Source organism: Octopus bimaculoides, chromosome 12 (genome assembly GCF_046866305.1).
Source record: "Octopus bimaculoides isolate indiv1 chromosome 12, ASM4686630v1, whole genome shotgun sequence".
Lineage (NCBI taxonomy): Eukaryota > Metazoa > Mollusca > Cephalopoda > Octopoda > Octopodidae > Octopus > Octopus bimaculoides.
Genome location: NC_142939.1, coordinates 41,498,394 through 41,514,312, shown reverse-complemented (window position 1 = coordinate 41,514,312; position 15,919 = coordinate 41,498,394). Strand labels below are relative to the sequence as shown.

Here is a 15,919-nt window from a genome sequence, read left to right as displayed (position 1 = left end):
GAACTCAGAACATAAAGACAGACACAAGAAGTTTCATGACATTACTACAACCAATGACACTAGTTCTTATTACCTCACTAACACACATGCAGGTACAACGGTGATCCTGCCACTAAGTGCAAGCAGCTCCAGTTACACAGCTTAAGAGACTACAATATCACCACACCCCATACATTAAGATCTCTTTCACACACACACACATATATACGAGAGGATATTACAGGGTATTAGATTATAGCTAGTTCAACCAATGAAATCTATTTTCATATGAAATTTAATAATGACTTAAGAGAACATATTAGTATATTACACCAGTAAAAGATGTACATGTATAGCATGGTTACATTTTCTAACTTCAGAATAAATATATCAAGCTTTGTGTATTTAATTTCCAGAGACTCCCAAAGTGAAGAACAGCTCGTTTCCAAACAATGCAATAAATACATTGAAATCAAAAGTATGAATAATTAAATTAGACGTTAAATTCCTCATCATCTGGGTCAATCCCCTCAATGTCCTCTTTTTCACTGTTTTCGTTTACAGAAACAATTCAGGAGTGGCTAACCAAAACATTTATACAAATCAACCTGATTCTCAGCACAGAATCGAAAATATCTTGGGTTTGAAATGGTAAGATATGCAAAGAACTTCAGTTGGTGATAAAGGGACTCGTCCATGAAATACAAAATGGAATTCAAAGCAAGAAAGATGAGATTAACCCTTTCAGCATCTAGTATTCTAACCAGCCATATCAACCCCAATCATTCCAGCAGTTTTAGGTTCAAACTGACCTCATCTGGTTTCTCATACTTACCCTACAATATCATTTTAAAAATAAACAATCACATCATTAGAATCTCAAAGCCAAAAGATAATGCTGGATTAATTTAAGACAATGTTAATAAATAAGCTTTACATTTGACAGAATAATCTGAATGCTAAAGGGTTAAGCATTTATACCAGCCACATTCAGCTCATCCATTCAAACCAGCCAACTCTAACACACACACACACACACACCAGGCAATGTCATTCTAAAAGCAAAGAATCACATCATTAAAATCTCAAGGCTATGAGATAATTCAAGATTAATTATAAGAAATTTGATTAAATAAGCATTGGATTTGGCAGAGCAATCTCAATGCTAAGGGAGTAAGTGTGGATTGGAATTGTGAACTTGAAAAATCAAGCAAGTGTCAATCCATGTACCCAGAGATAAAGGACCTTTAAAGACCAAATACACACACACATTATAACTGCACTTTGCTGTTCCAAGTGTGTTTACTCATTTAACTTCAGCCTCACTAACTTACATATTCATCAGTAAATGTTTTTGTTTGCCAATTCTTATTTAGGAACAAACGTTTATTGCTAGTTCTGATTCAAGATGACCAAAATGCGTCTTCTTACTGAAGTAGTAAAATTATGCCAAAACCCTGGTGTCTGACAACCTGATAACATCTATTTGGAGTGCTTTGTGTTTTTTAAGAAGTTGGTCCTCAAGACTAAATCTTACAGCGAGAGCTGTTCCACATTTGTGTGTATATGAACTGCCAAATCAGACTGGAGCCTGGTGTTGCCATCCGGTTTCACCAGTCCTCAGTCAAATCGTCCAACCCATGCTAGCATGGAAAGCGGACGTTAAACGACGATGATGATGATGATGATGACTGTGTTATGAATGATGTACATATTTCATTTATATGTACACACACACACACACACATAATACATATATATATATATATATATATATATATATTGGATCATCCCATAAATAATGCACTAAAATTACATGAACTAAAAGTCGAGGGGGAGGGGATAAACTACCTGCATCAACTTGCTATAAAAGCAGGTAGTAATGTTACCTTGTATTTATTCTAAATGGCCCTGTTTCATTTAGCAGAAAGGTGTTGGTAGAAATTCCATATGGTGTACTCAGTGCAAGGTATGGACACATAAGAGGTGCAGCAGTATTAGAGGAAGGTTAACAGAGAAAGCAGTCTTTGCAGGGGGGGGGGGGTTATGCAGGTAGAAAATAAGCACTAAGAACAGAGAATAGACTTCCTCAAATGTTCAGCAGGATCCTTAGAAGCAGTAGACAGCTTGTTACCCAGGCAGCGAAGCTAGCAGTGGAGAAGGAAATTCTGAAATTGTAATTGCTAGAATAAGAACAGGCTGGGCAATGTTCAAAGAGTTACTACCTTCATTAGTAACGGAGGGCCTCTCTCTCTCTGAGTGAAAGGAAGATTGTATGATGCCTGAGTATGAACAGCTATGCTGCCTGGCAGTGTAAGATAGGCTATGACTACAAAGGACCTGCAAAGGGCTGAAAGGAATGAAGCCAGTATCCTCCACTGGATGGGTAATGTCAGTGTGCATGTACAACAACAGTGTAAATGATTTAAGAGAAAAATTGGGTAGAAGAGACATCATATGTTGCATGCAAGAGAGAAGACTGTGCTGGTTTGATCATGTGATGCATGTGGATGAAGACAGCTGTATGAAGAAGTGCTGAGGGAACCTGTAGATGAGGAAGACCAAGGATCTCCTGACAGTGGGTAGACCAAGAAAGACATGGGACAAGGTGGTGAGAAAGGATCTCCTGACAAGGTACTGAGACTTCTGGCAATTTGTTGTGCTTGAGAAGACACACCAAGCTATGTAAAATTGTGGCCATCCATGCATACAGGCAGGTCTTTTGCAGCCCATGCTGGCACCACAATAAAAGCACTCATGCCAGTGCCATGTTAGATGCAGCCCATGCTGGCACCACATGAAAGCATTGATGTTGGTTCTACATAAAAAGCACCCGGCCATGGAAACCATCCCAGAACAGACAATTGGAGCCTGGTGCAACTCTTCAGCTGCCAGCTCCTGTGAAACCATCCAACCCATGCCAGCATGGAAAACATTAAATGTTGATGATATGTACACATACATACAAACAACTAAGTAAAGAAAAATAGGGGCTAATGCAGTTTCACATCTCTCCTTGAAAAATGCATTTTTTCGGATTCCTACATTTTAGATATCGGAGATTACGAATATGCAAAAAAAAAAAAAAAAAAAAAATTAACCCCACCCAATTCAAATTTTTGATTTCATTTACTTTAAAGAGATCGTAGCAAATTGACGAACATGCAAATCGAAATTAAATCCAGACAAAAACATTAAAGCAAAGAGAATTTGCGTTTTAGTTGTGTAAATAAGGATTTAATGTAAATTAAATATACACCATTTTATGAGAAACAAACATTAATGTTTAATAATTAATATTATAAAGTTTAATAAAGGGCTCAAATTTCACCCCCTCCCCCAATTTTAAACTTTTTCATCCATTTATTTATCTGTCTGTCTATCTATTTATCCCTGTCCCTTTATTCATAAAATGTATTTGTCAACTAAATGTGGTGGTCCTATAGAAGGTGTTCACTGTTGTTTTTAGCCCCAGGAACACATCCATATCTATCTCTCTATACACATATCTATATGCTTATTCAAAAGTTTCAAAACATGGTTTCTTGCATATCCAGAATCTCTGTTATCTAAAACATAAGCAGAAAATAATTTCGGAAAAGTTCAAAATTTTAGGGAGAGGGGGGAATCTTTTTTTTTTTTTTTTTGTTATCATATTCGTAATCTCCGACATCTAAAACAGGAATCCGATAATTTTTTTTCAAAGAAAATGCATTTTTCAAGGAGAGGTGCAAAACTGCATTAGCCCCCCAAAATATGATCAGTTATAGAGTTATCTGGCCGTAGTTCTACACCAGCAAATAAGAAAATGCAGCCCACAGGACTTTCTGAACGAGGGGCCCCAACTGATGATGAACTACGTTGCATGCAGCCCTCTTCTAGGAAACAGCTACCCATGTCTGTACTCTATCTTCAGCTTAAACCCACAGAACACAACATTCAAAAAGAAGTATGATACGATAAACACAAAACCAAGCAAGGAAAATATTTGAACCAGAGTAATATTATGTACGATAAAACCGAAATAGAAACAAGTAATTTATACATCTGACTGAAATGACAATGAAATATTAAGTAATCGCTGTGTCCCCCTATGAGGTAATTATACAGGACTTCAGTTAAATACTGAGATATCACATCACATATATATGCAGAGACACACACACACACATAATATATATATATATATATATATATATATATATATATATATATATATATATATATATATATATATATATATATATATAAATAAATAAATGGGATGATATGTGTGTATGTGGTATGTCATATGATATGGAATGAAAATTTCTGGATCAGGAAATGTCAAGCTGCAAAATCAGGCAGAATCGGATACAAAACACTTGAAAAACAACTCGAGATGCTCCCAAGGGTCTCATCAGATTGCAACAGAAAACTGCCTGACGAAGAAAATTATTAGTGCTAATAGTAGTAAATGAAATGGTACAAACCTCAATGGCTGTCTTGAATGTCTGAGCACGGACTGCACACGGTTCCCAGATACCATATTGTTTCATGTCTACAACCTCACCAGTCTCTCCATCAATTCCCCAACTGGTACTGTTGGGCTGAGCATGTTTAGCCTGACCAAAAGAAAACAACACAATGAAGTTAAACCACTGATGGGGGAGGGCTGCATGCTTATTAGGAATAAGAAAGTGTGTCTAAGTGACAAACGTGATAATACTTATAGCTGTATATTGGTTTCAAATTTTGACACAAGGCCGGCAATTTGGGGGGAAAAACTCAGCAACAAAACAGCTATTGTTAATGTGCAAAAACAAGTGTTGTCTGTGTGATTAATGCCTCTCCATTCCATCTTGTTTTACAGATTTTATATACCTGTATTTTTTTTCTTTTACTTGTTTCAATCATTAGACTGTGGTCATACTGGAGCACAGCATTGAATTTTTAGCCAAATGAATTTAAAAGCTTGGTACTTATTCCTTCAATTTCTTTTGCACATCGGTAAGTAATGGGGACACACACACATATGTATACATACACACACACATATGTATATACACACATGTATACACACGTTTACACATACACATGTATACACACACGTTTACACATACACATGTATGCACACGCACATATATGTATACACACACCACATGATGGACTTCTTTCAGTTTCCGACCACCAAATCCACTCCCAAGGCTTTGGTCAACCCCAGGTAATAGCAGAAGACACTTGTACGAGGTGCCACGCAGTGGGACTGAACCCAGAACCATGAGGTTGAGAAGCAAGCTTCTGACCACACAGCCACACCATAAATTCATTCATTTATTTATTTATATATCTATCTCTCCACACTCACCGACTTTCTAGCTTCAATTGTTCTCCAGTGTGTATTATATAATGGCTGTACTGTTATTTATTGTCACTCATACCTCATTTGCCTGTATAGACTGTAACCAGACATGTGATGCTGCAGAAGTACTGATCAGTCACAGCCATACAACTCACACACAAACACACACAGCGTTTTAACACTGTAATTACTTTATAAGCAAGACAATGACATATTCTTATCCACAAATGACACTCCCACACACTACCATCCACACACACAATACACCCTTCAATAGCTTTGGATAACATGATGTAGTCATGAACAACGCCAACAATAATAATACCAACCCCATGTTATATCTATTTTCAAGATGGTTCAGTAGCCTTTTGAGGTAGATTTGATTGCAATTTCTTGCAGAACATGTGGCCATGAAGAAGTTCCCCCACCCCGACTCACAAACTTTCACACATCATTCTCCAGGCACAGATGCCCCAACCAGAAACAGAGTACCTCCAAACAACACAATCCAAACCTTTCAATCCCCTTACTAGCATGGTAAAAACTACAGCACAGAGACACACAAAAGACAAAAATACTAAGGGTCACTGTCAACCCCTTCAGTAAACATATAAGGGAGTAAAGAAATCCACCACCACCAGATACACACAGAGTATTATGCATGCCCAAAGTGCTGCCACACAGTGGAATCAAGACCAAACTATCTAATAACAAACCTAGTTAACCAAGAATCCAGAGTGGCAGCACGAACTTTGATGAGCAAAGTTATTAGATAACCACCCTAACATCCAGTGCAAAACAGACTATTAAAATCAGTTGTAATGGATCTATAATACTTTATACACTGATCAATAAACTTATACATACATCCGAGTGAGTGGACAAGGAAAGAAAAGGGCACTCAACACATTGGTTAGGAGTTACATGTATTATTAAAAACAGGAGGGAGCCAAATCAAATTGTTGTAAATAATATATAGACAGTAATCCTTTGCCATATCGCGGTTCAGCTATCGCTGTTTATTATTTAAGCTTAAGTCAATTCCACCTTAGTGTTGTTTTGCATTTATAATAAAGTAAATATAAACAAATTATAAAAATAATAAAAAAATATACAGTACAGTACTGTTTCTACTTTGCAGATTTTCACCTATCGCAGGGGGGTTTTGGAACGTAACAGTCGGTGGTTGGAAACTGAAAGAAGCCCATCATGATAGTAAAGGGATTACGGTATTCAATATTATATGTTTCTGAACATGGAGATAAGCTAACATCCATATTGCCATGGTAGATTGATTAAACAACAAATATACAGTAGAACATAGAGCTTCAAGCATGGAATATCTGTTACCTTTATTGGTAAAGAATACAAACAGAAACCATTAACAGCACCAAGTTAATACATTAATGACACAGGCATCACTAACAGACTTTTACAGATTCTTTTATTCTTTTACTTGTTTCAGTCATTTGACTGCAGCCATGCTGGAGCACCGCCTTTTAGTCAAGCAAATCAACCCCAAGACTTATTCTTTGTAAGCTTAGCACTTATTCTATCTGTCATTTTTGCCGAACCTCTAAGTTACAGGGACATAAACACACCAGCATCAGTTGTTAAGCGATGTTGGGGGGACAAACACAGGCACACAAACATACATATATACGACGGGCTTCTTTCAGTTTCTGTCTACCAAATCCACTCACAAGGCGTTGGTCGGCCCGAGGCTATAGTAGAAGACACTTGCCGAAGGTGCCATGCAGTGGGACTGAACCCGGAACCCTGTGGTTGGTAAGCAAGCTACAGATTTTACAGATACAAGTAGAGAAAGAGAGAAAGAATTTTGACGAAAGCAAAAAGCATCAAGTGAGAAATAGATGCTATTCAATAAAAAGCTGAGTTGGACTACTTACCCTGAGAGCTGTAAGAGTACGGATAGTACTGGCGCCACAGTTCTGGATTAAGGTGGAAGGGATAATCTCCAAAGCCTTTGCAATAGCACGATATGGCCATTGGTGCACTGTTACTATACTCTTTGCTTTCTCATTCAATGCCTGCAAAAACACAAATACAATTTATTTGCTCAAGAGAAACAAGGAACTAATGGTCATTCATACAAAATTTACTAGTTCGTTTCATACCCCTAACCAAGGCACAGTAATTTTCATCAACATCATTTAACCTATTCGAATTTAAACTGGCCATTCTACCTGTTTTACATTCAAGCTGACCAGATCTGGCCTCTCAGACCTAACCTACAATGTCATTCTAAAAATAAACAATCACATCATTGAAATCGTGAAGCTACAAAATAACGCATGATTAATTCAAAACAAGGTTAGATCCTGCCTTTTACATCTACCTACAATGTCATTCTAAAAATAACATATCAAAACCTTGAAGTTACAAGATAATGCATGATTAATAAACAACCCTTTAGCATTTGACAAAGTGATCTAAATGCTAAAGGCTTATTAGAATTTAAACTCGCCATCTCTGGCTCAAATATTCTACCTATTTTATGTCCCAACCAGTCAGATCTGGTCTCTCACACCTACTCTACAATGTCATTTAAAAAATAAAAAATGACATCATTGAAATATCAAAGCTGCAGGATTGATGAGAAAAAGGTTGAACTCCTACTAACGACACCTTAGAACCAGGTGGTGCTAGTATTAAGCTCTGTAAGTGACAAAGTCCACCACGCAAATAGGCCATAGCAAGATTTGAACTCGGTACAAATAGCACAAGACATCCAGTTCAACCCTATCAATTCCACCTGTTCACTGCCAAAGAATGGTACTTTTATTTTATTGACCCCCCCAACAAAAAGACGGAAAAGCTGACCGCAGCAGGATTTGAAACTGGTATATAAGGAATCACACAAAACTCAAGGTATTTTCAGCAAGACTCTAAAAACTCAGCCAATTCACCATGATTTTTGCTCAGTTTACCCAAGACAAGAAGTTGCAATGTGCATGCCTTTCCTAAAGGAAAGGACATTAACAAGGAGCCAGTATAGCTCTACAGTATTTTAAAATCTTCATTTGTATACATCCAACCCTGGCAGGAGATGAGCTGGCAAGTGCGAGCACTGCACCAGACTCCACTGTTTGGCATGGTTTTTACAGTCGGATGCCTTTCCTAATGCCAGCCACTTTACAGAGTCGACTGGGTGTTTTTAACATGGCACCAGCACTGGTGAGGGCTGCTTTGGCATAGTATTAAAGGTGGTGAGCTGGTAGAAACGTTAACATGCTGGGCAAAATGCTCAACAGCATTTCGTCTGTCTTTACGTTCTGAGTTCAAATTTCGCTGAGGTTGACTTTGCCTTTCATCCTTTCGGGGTCGATTAAATAAGTACCAGTTACGCACTGGTGTCGATGTCATCAACTTAATCCCTTCGTCTGTCCTTGTTTGTTCCCTCTATGTTTAGCCCCCTGTGAGCAATAAAGAGATTAGTATTTATGGCTAGATGCGCTTCCTAATGCCAACCACTTCACAGAATGGACCAGGTACTTTTTATTTTTGTAGTACCAGTGTCAGTAAGGTCACATGAAGCGCACCCAGTCCATTCTGTTGAAAAGAACGTCTTATCATCAAACAGCAGTTATTATATGGTCAGCTATTCAACTTTAGAGCATCAAAGACTTCCATAGCTATTGCCAAAAGCATATATGATACTTATGTTCATAGCCTGGTGCAGCCTCTGGCTCACCAATACTCAGTCAAACCGTCCAACCAATGCCAGCATAGAAAGCGGACATTAAACGACAATGATGATCTCTCTACATATCCTTCTTGATTTATAAATACTTCCTTCTACTGAATATCTGGGTGTACTGGCCAATGGTCTACTCAAGCAAAACAGGTAATAATTAACCAACACTATCAACAGAGCTAATAATCAACCAACACTATCAACATGTAAGAAATCAACCAAAATACTTAGTTTTCTTATCATAAAACATTAATGAAGAATTTCAGTTAATCACATCAAACTCCATTGTCTTCCATGTAGACAGAGGCTACAGTCAATTGAGTTCATAAATTATAAAATTTTTATAAAGAATGTGTTTTAGTTTCTTAAAGGTTTTCTCCTTAATAATAATAATAATAATAATAATAATAATAATAATCCGGTGCTAGTATATTATAGGGTCTACGACGGTGTCAAACAGGGTTATTTCCCTTGTCTACCACTCTCGGAGTGGTTTGCACTAGGAAGAGCATCTGGCTGTACAAATTCTGCCAGATCAGATTGGAGCCTGGTGTAGCCTTCTGGCTCACCAGTCCCCAGTCAAACAGTCCAACCCATGCCAGCATGGAAAGCGGACGTTAAACGATTATAATGACGAAAACACATCAGATATTAAAAAACTTCGTACATTATGAAGGAATTACACAAGAAAAATTGAATCTTATATTATTTCATATGATAAAGAACTGTTAGAGTCACAGCTGTGGTCATGGGTATATCTAAAACAAAGAAAAATCTTGGTTCTAAAATCTCACTCAGGTTCAGCTTGCAGTTTCATTTGTTGTTAATGTCCGTATAATGGAAAAAACGGTTTTCTTTATGAACTGAATGTGAAGTTTGACACCCCTTTCCAAGGACAACGATGTACAGGCCTGAATTGTCCACCTCTGTCATGCTTTCGTTTCTCCTGCATGACAGCACCGCATCAATGGCAGGGATCTGCTTCTTGTTGTGTATCCAGCAGATTGTAGTCTTTTAAAAATGTGACTGCTGTTTCCTCTGTCAAGATGACACGTGTATAAAAATCTTTCAGCAACATTTCAATGTAAGGTAAACTGCAAGTGGAAAGGTGAGGTGATAACGAGTAGTTTTTAAGGTAGATAACCCTGGCTATACTGGTTGACAACATAGTAGACCGCATACTATACCAGCACCAATAATCCTTTGTTCCAAAATTTGTTAAAATACATGGGCTTTTATGACAATTAATTTTGAAAATAAAGAATTTAGTTAAATAACTTTGCCGTACAATTAGGATCTGGAACTTAAATTAATAAATTTAGAGGGAAGGTTTTAATTTAAGTCACTTTAAAATATGTAAGTGGTTTCAGTTGCTTTTGTATCAAAGAAGATTAAATCTAAGACTTGATTACAAACCAATTCACCGATTCTGCTCCACCCAAAGAGACAGTAATAAAAACACTGAAATACTCAAGCCATATAATTAGAAGAATTCATTACAATTTATTCCATACACAACACACTCTTTGAGAAACTATAAAATCTGACCACTTACATGTGCTAAGGCCATTTCTGTAGCACCACCTCCTGGTACCAAAACTGGTTCCTGGATTACATTTCTAGTAACATTTAAAGCATCTTGTAAATTCCTGTCCACTTCATTAAGAATATCTTTACTAGCGCCACGTAATACCATGGTACAAGCTTTGGGATTTTTACAATCAATTAAATATGTGAAGTACCTAAAAACAAAAACAAAAAAAGGCAATAAATTTAATCAGTTATGGAGTTTTATGCAAGATGTGTTCAATCTGTGTAAACATGGGAATAAATGAACGTAAAAATAAAGCTTATTGGGATGTGTTGGTGAGGATATACCCACACTGTAGGACATTGGCGCTTGATGTACTCTTGCAACTTTTCAGATCCTGTCAAACTGTACAGCCCATGTCAGTAGAGAGAAACAATTATTAATCGATTCCAGCCCGGCTGAAACCATATCAGGCTCTGTAGTACAAATGTCTTGTTTTCATAAATTCCGAATTAAAATCTTCCACCAAACCTTAGTCACAATTTATGTTCCTAATGCTAGCTTAATGATAACTAAGTTATTTTACTAAATTCTTTGTTATATTTGTCTGTTTTCCATGCTGGCATGAGTTAGTTTGACCAGAGTTGGTAAGCCAGAGAGAGCTGCACCAGGCTCCAGTCTCTTTAGGCTTGGTTTCTATGGCTGGATGTCCTTTCTAACACCAACCACCCTACAGAGTGGCGCACTGGGTGTCTTTCACGACACAGGCCACAACCACGATTTCCCTTAGCTTGACCCGTCTTCTCAAGCACAGCAAATAATAGTCAGAAGTCTTGGTCTCTTGTCACTGCATCCGTGAGACTCAACAACCAAAGATCATATTTCACCACCTCATTCCATGTCTTCCTGGGCCTATCTCTTCCACAGGTATATATTAAGAGCACATTGAACTGTTCGTCAAATCTAGAGCTTATATGAAGTTGAAACTCTCAATAAAATATGCTGCCATATAATTAAAACTCAATTCCAATACATTAATATTTCTGATACCAATAAACTGGACACCCACTCCTGGTGCTATGTTAATGATCCAATCATTTTAACACTTTAGCATTTAAGCCAGCCATATTCAGCCCAAATATTCTTCCTGTTTTATATTCAAACCAGCCAGATATGGCCTCTCATACCAATCATATAACGTTATTCTAAAAAAAAACAACCCATCATCAAAATCTCAAGTTACAAGATAATGCATGATTAATTCAAAACTATGTGAATAAATAAGAGTCAGGTTTGATAAAATAATCTGAATGCTAAACGGTTAAATGATTCGTAAACTAGATCTGTCCATAATAATTTTATGTAAAAATATTTTCAACTAGCACCCGTCCTTTAGGCGGTTTAAGTTGCTTTGGTGGTATTGTTTTCACCAAACAATTGAACTACCGAGAAGGTTTATGAGTCGCACAGTAATCTACATTTCCGATTATCCTAGGAACGGAAAATTAAATTGAAGGCTGGTTATTGTAGATGTCGTAGCAAATATAAGTTTGCAAGCAATGCAAAGTAGAGCTACTGAAGTGTTTTGGGAGCAGATTATGGATAATGGCTACAAAATACAGTTGTTTTACATAAAAGCAGAATTTCTTGTCAGAAACAGCCACATAAATGGTGTAATGAAATTGAAGGAAAACGAAACTCCCCCTCCGCGAGTTTATTTTTTTCAACAGCAAAGGGAGTTATTTTTGGGGAGAGACAACATAACAAAAGCCCCTTTATTCTGTCTTATTTAAAGGTTGATTCTTTGGGACAAATTATTTGTGATTGTTAAAAAAAAGGCTACAATGACAATGTTAAAACGTATTTGAAACAATGGATAACAGTCAAAATACCATAATGGGTGGGTAAATAGGCATCCTTAAAGTGAAACAATGCATTGGTAGGTAAACAAAGGTATCAACAAATAGAAGAGAGGGAAGGGAACATCACCTTTCAAGTAACTCAGAATAGACAAAAGTAAGCTTGCCAAAGTTTAATGCAGTTTAAATATGGAGATTAAGATTGTTTGGTATTGGATATTCATCGCATATTCCTGGTCAATTTAATAAACGTCACAGTTGGACAGTCGAAATAAATAGACAAAATCCTTTCAGTTTTACAAATAGATTAAAAAGTATGGAACACCCTACACAGAAAAAAACTAAGTCCATTTATGTCTATTTACACAGGAGCTCAGGGCAAAATTTTAGTGCATGACCATCCTGAGGACATAAGTAATGTATGTGTAAAGTTTGGTGAAAACAAGTTGAGAATTGTGGAAAGGTATGCATTCAATGTCCCTAGTCACTGGTGAATCCTTCCACTTAGATAAAAAAAAAATTTTAATATGGAAGACCCCACAGATTATAAAACAGCTGATTAATGCAAATGAATAGGAATCATCTATTGTTCTTTTCCCAATGCTCTAGAGGCCCCAATATTGATTTTTAAATAATCTAAGTAGCCTATGTTCAGATCTGAGATATGAGGTAGCTATGTATAAAATTTTGAAGAAATCAAATGAAAGATGTAGAAGTTATTGAGGATACATTAAATTTTTGTACACACACAACTTCAATTTTATAGATATTAGAAATGTTTTGCTATATCTCTTCCAATTCTTATTTTCAAAATTATCTTGAAAAGCTGAGTATTGTATTTACTTGTGCATAAAGACACTATTTTATATTTGATTTTTAATTGTAGCAACTATGGTGCGACTAATACACAGGGCAAAGCTAAAACTCTGAAGGGAAAAGAATTTTGTGCCAAGATTTAACACTAAATGAGGGATATGACTTATACACAAGTTAATATGGTAGATTTTATGAGAAAGGGCTACAACAGGACTGCTACCAATCACTTATTTTAAGGAAAAAAGAAAAAAAAGCACATACTCATCACCAATCTTCTTAATTTCAAAAAGTCCACATGCGGTACCAACATCTTCCTCCTTGATTTCTTCGGTTCGGCTAACAATTGTGGCACCAGAAGCTCTGTTATAACAAAAAGAAAAAAGAGAAATGTGAAATGAAACAGAGAAAGGAGAGGAGCAAAAACGAATGGTATTTGCAAAGTGCAGGATATCAAGAATGAAAAGCGTCATTGGAAAGGAGAGATGCACTAACAAACCAAGTGAAATGAAAGCCAACATCAAGGAATGAGGAGGGGGTCTGTCGATGGAGGAAAGTTTGATTAGCAAACAGGCAGATCATATACCAGCAAGATTATAAAAAGTTGTAAAGTATATTACACACACACTCACATGTATTTATTTATATATATATATATACAATTACTTCAGTTTAAAAATAAACACAAATGAAAGTAATGTACAAGATAGACAACCACGCCTTGAATTAAGTATCAAGATATAAAAAGGAACCTCCAAATAAATCAAACAAGTAAAAACCACAACTAAATCCTCAGAGAATGTTTTAACGCAACTCAGCTTCCACACATTTGACAACTCAAAGCTGGAATCTTTCATTGATCAAACCAACCAAAATACTTTTTCAATTCATGTCATTTCAAACAGGGGACCAAAAAGGTTATGTAACTTTAGCCATTTTTTTCTTTTTTATATGCAGTTTAGCAGAAAAACAGGTCAAGTTTCTCAATTTGATTCCTTCAATATAGATTTACCATTTTTACAGGATGGAATATGGGTGAATGACTAAGAAATTCACTTCACAATCACAAGGTTTCAGGTTCAATCCCACTACAAGGCATCCTTGAGCAAGTGCTGGTTACCCCTTGTCTCAGGTGGGCCCAAGTTTTGTGAGAGAAAGTGGGGAAACAGTGATTCAAAACTTGTACAACCGTATCACATACCATGTCCTGCTGATTCACACACGCAGGCTTCTTTCAGTTTCCATCTATCAAAATAAACTCACAAGAAAACGCCAGTGCTGGTGACAGAAAATAAGCACCCAGTACATTCTGTGGAATGGTTAGCATTAAGAAGAGCATCCAGCTGTAGAAACCAAACCAAAACAGAGAGGAGACTGATGCAGCTCTCTGGTTTACCAACTCTGGTTAAACTATTTAATCACTGCCAGCACAGAAACAGATGTTAAATAATGATGAAAGCTTTGATTAGCCTAAAGTTATAGTTGAAGACACTTGGCCAAGGTGTCAGTGGAACTGAACCCAAGACCCCATGGTTGAAAAGTAAGCTTCTTAACCACACAACCAAACAGACTCCTTCACATCAAAAGGAAAAGATGCCAGATTCTGCCAATCTAATGTGGAAGAAACTCTGCCAGATTAGATTGGAGCCTGGTGCAGCCATCTGGTTTGCCAGTCCTCACTCAAATCGTCCAACCCATGCTAGCATGGAAAGCAGACGTTAACAATGATGATGAAACGGAAGCACAAAGCAGCCAGTCCAAAGGAGCCAATGTTCTACCTTTGTCCCTCTGTTAAACATTAATTCAATACTAAGGTAATGAGCTGGCAGAATTGTTAGTATGCCAGGCGAAATGCTTAGCAGTATTTCGTCTGCTGTTATGTTCCAAGTTCAAATTCCACCGAGGTCGACTTTGCCTTTCATCCTTTTGGGGTTGATGAAATAAGTACCAGTTGAGCACTGGGGGTCCATGTAACTGACTATCCCCCTCCCCCAAATCAGCGCTATAGAGTCGGAGTCGTGGAGTCAGAAAAACTATACCGACTGATTCCGACTCACGATATCTTTATTCTTTTTAATATAAACCAGTTATAACATAAACGTCTACTCAAAGTACAAGTGTATGCATATGCTTTATATGATATGTAGACCACAATCACTTAATTACATACAGTGGAGTCGGAGGTGCCAATAGTACAGGAGTCAGAGTTGGAGTCAAAGTTTTTTGTTTAGACTTCACAGCCCTGCCCAAAATTTCAGGTCTTGTGCCTATAGTAGAAAGGATTAATTCAATACATTATCTTTAAAACAATATCAATTGTTCCAAGACATACAAACCCCAGATCTTAAAACCAAGCAAAAAAATCCATCTCTACATGCTGTAACAGCTACCATCTTAACAGTGAGACATCTGCTGTAGCACTAACAGACACCAAGAAACAAACACATATTGTAGTTATAGATAGGTACCTACTTTCCCAGCAGCACCCATACACCCACACACAAACTCATGTCACAGCAATCACGGACCCTTGTTTATTAACCAATTTTTTTTTTTTACTTACAAAAGTATTCATAAATAAACCATTCTACATAAGACAAGCGTAGTAGTTGATAGGTAGAGTTTTGTAATAGCCATCAGTCCCTCTTGATGAAGGAAAAAGGGTCAGGAATGGAATG

General features: G+C 37.0%; 1 protein-coding gene across 1 annotated transcript in view; it reads right to left on the bottom strand.

Annotated features, from left to right (window-relative positions):
• Positions 1–15,919, bottom strand: part of LOC106872635 (T-complex protein 1 subunit gamma) — a 43,645-nt gene that overhangs the window by 4,216 nt on the left and 23,510 nt on the right. Inside the window, exons 13-16 of the mRNA XM_089360962.1 lie at positions 13,506–13,604; positions 10,594–10,780; positions 7,231–7,371; positions 4,452–4,583 (exon numbers count right to left, since the gene is read on the bottom strand). Coding sequence (XP_089217088.1) covers positions 4,452–4,583; positions 7,231–7,371; positions 10,594–10,780; positions 13,506–13,604 — 559 coding nt within the window. The remainder of the gene's footprint in view (positions 1–4,451; positions 4,584–7,230; positions 7,372–10,593; positions 10,781–13,505; positions 13,605–15,919) is intronic.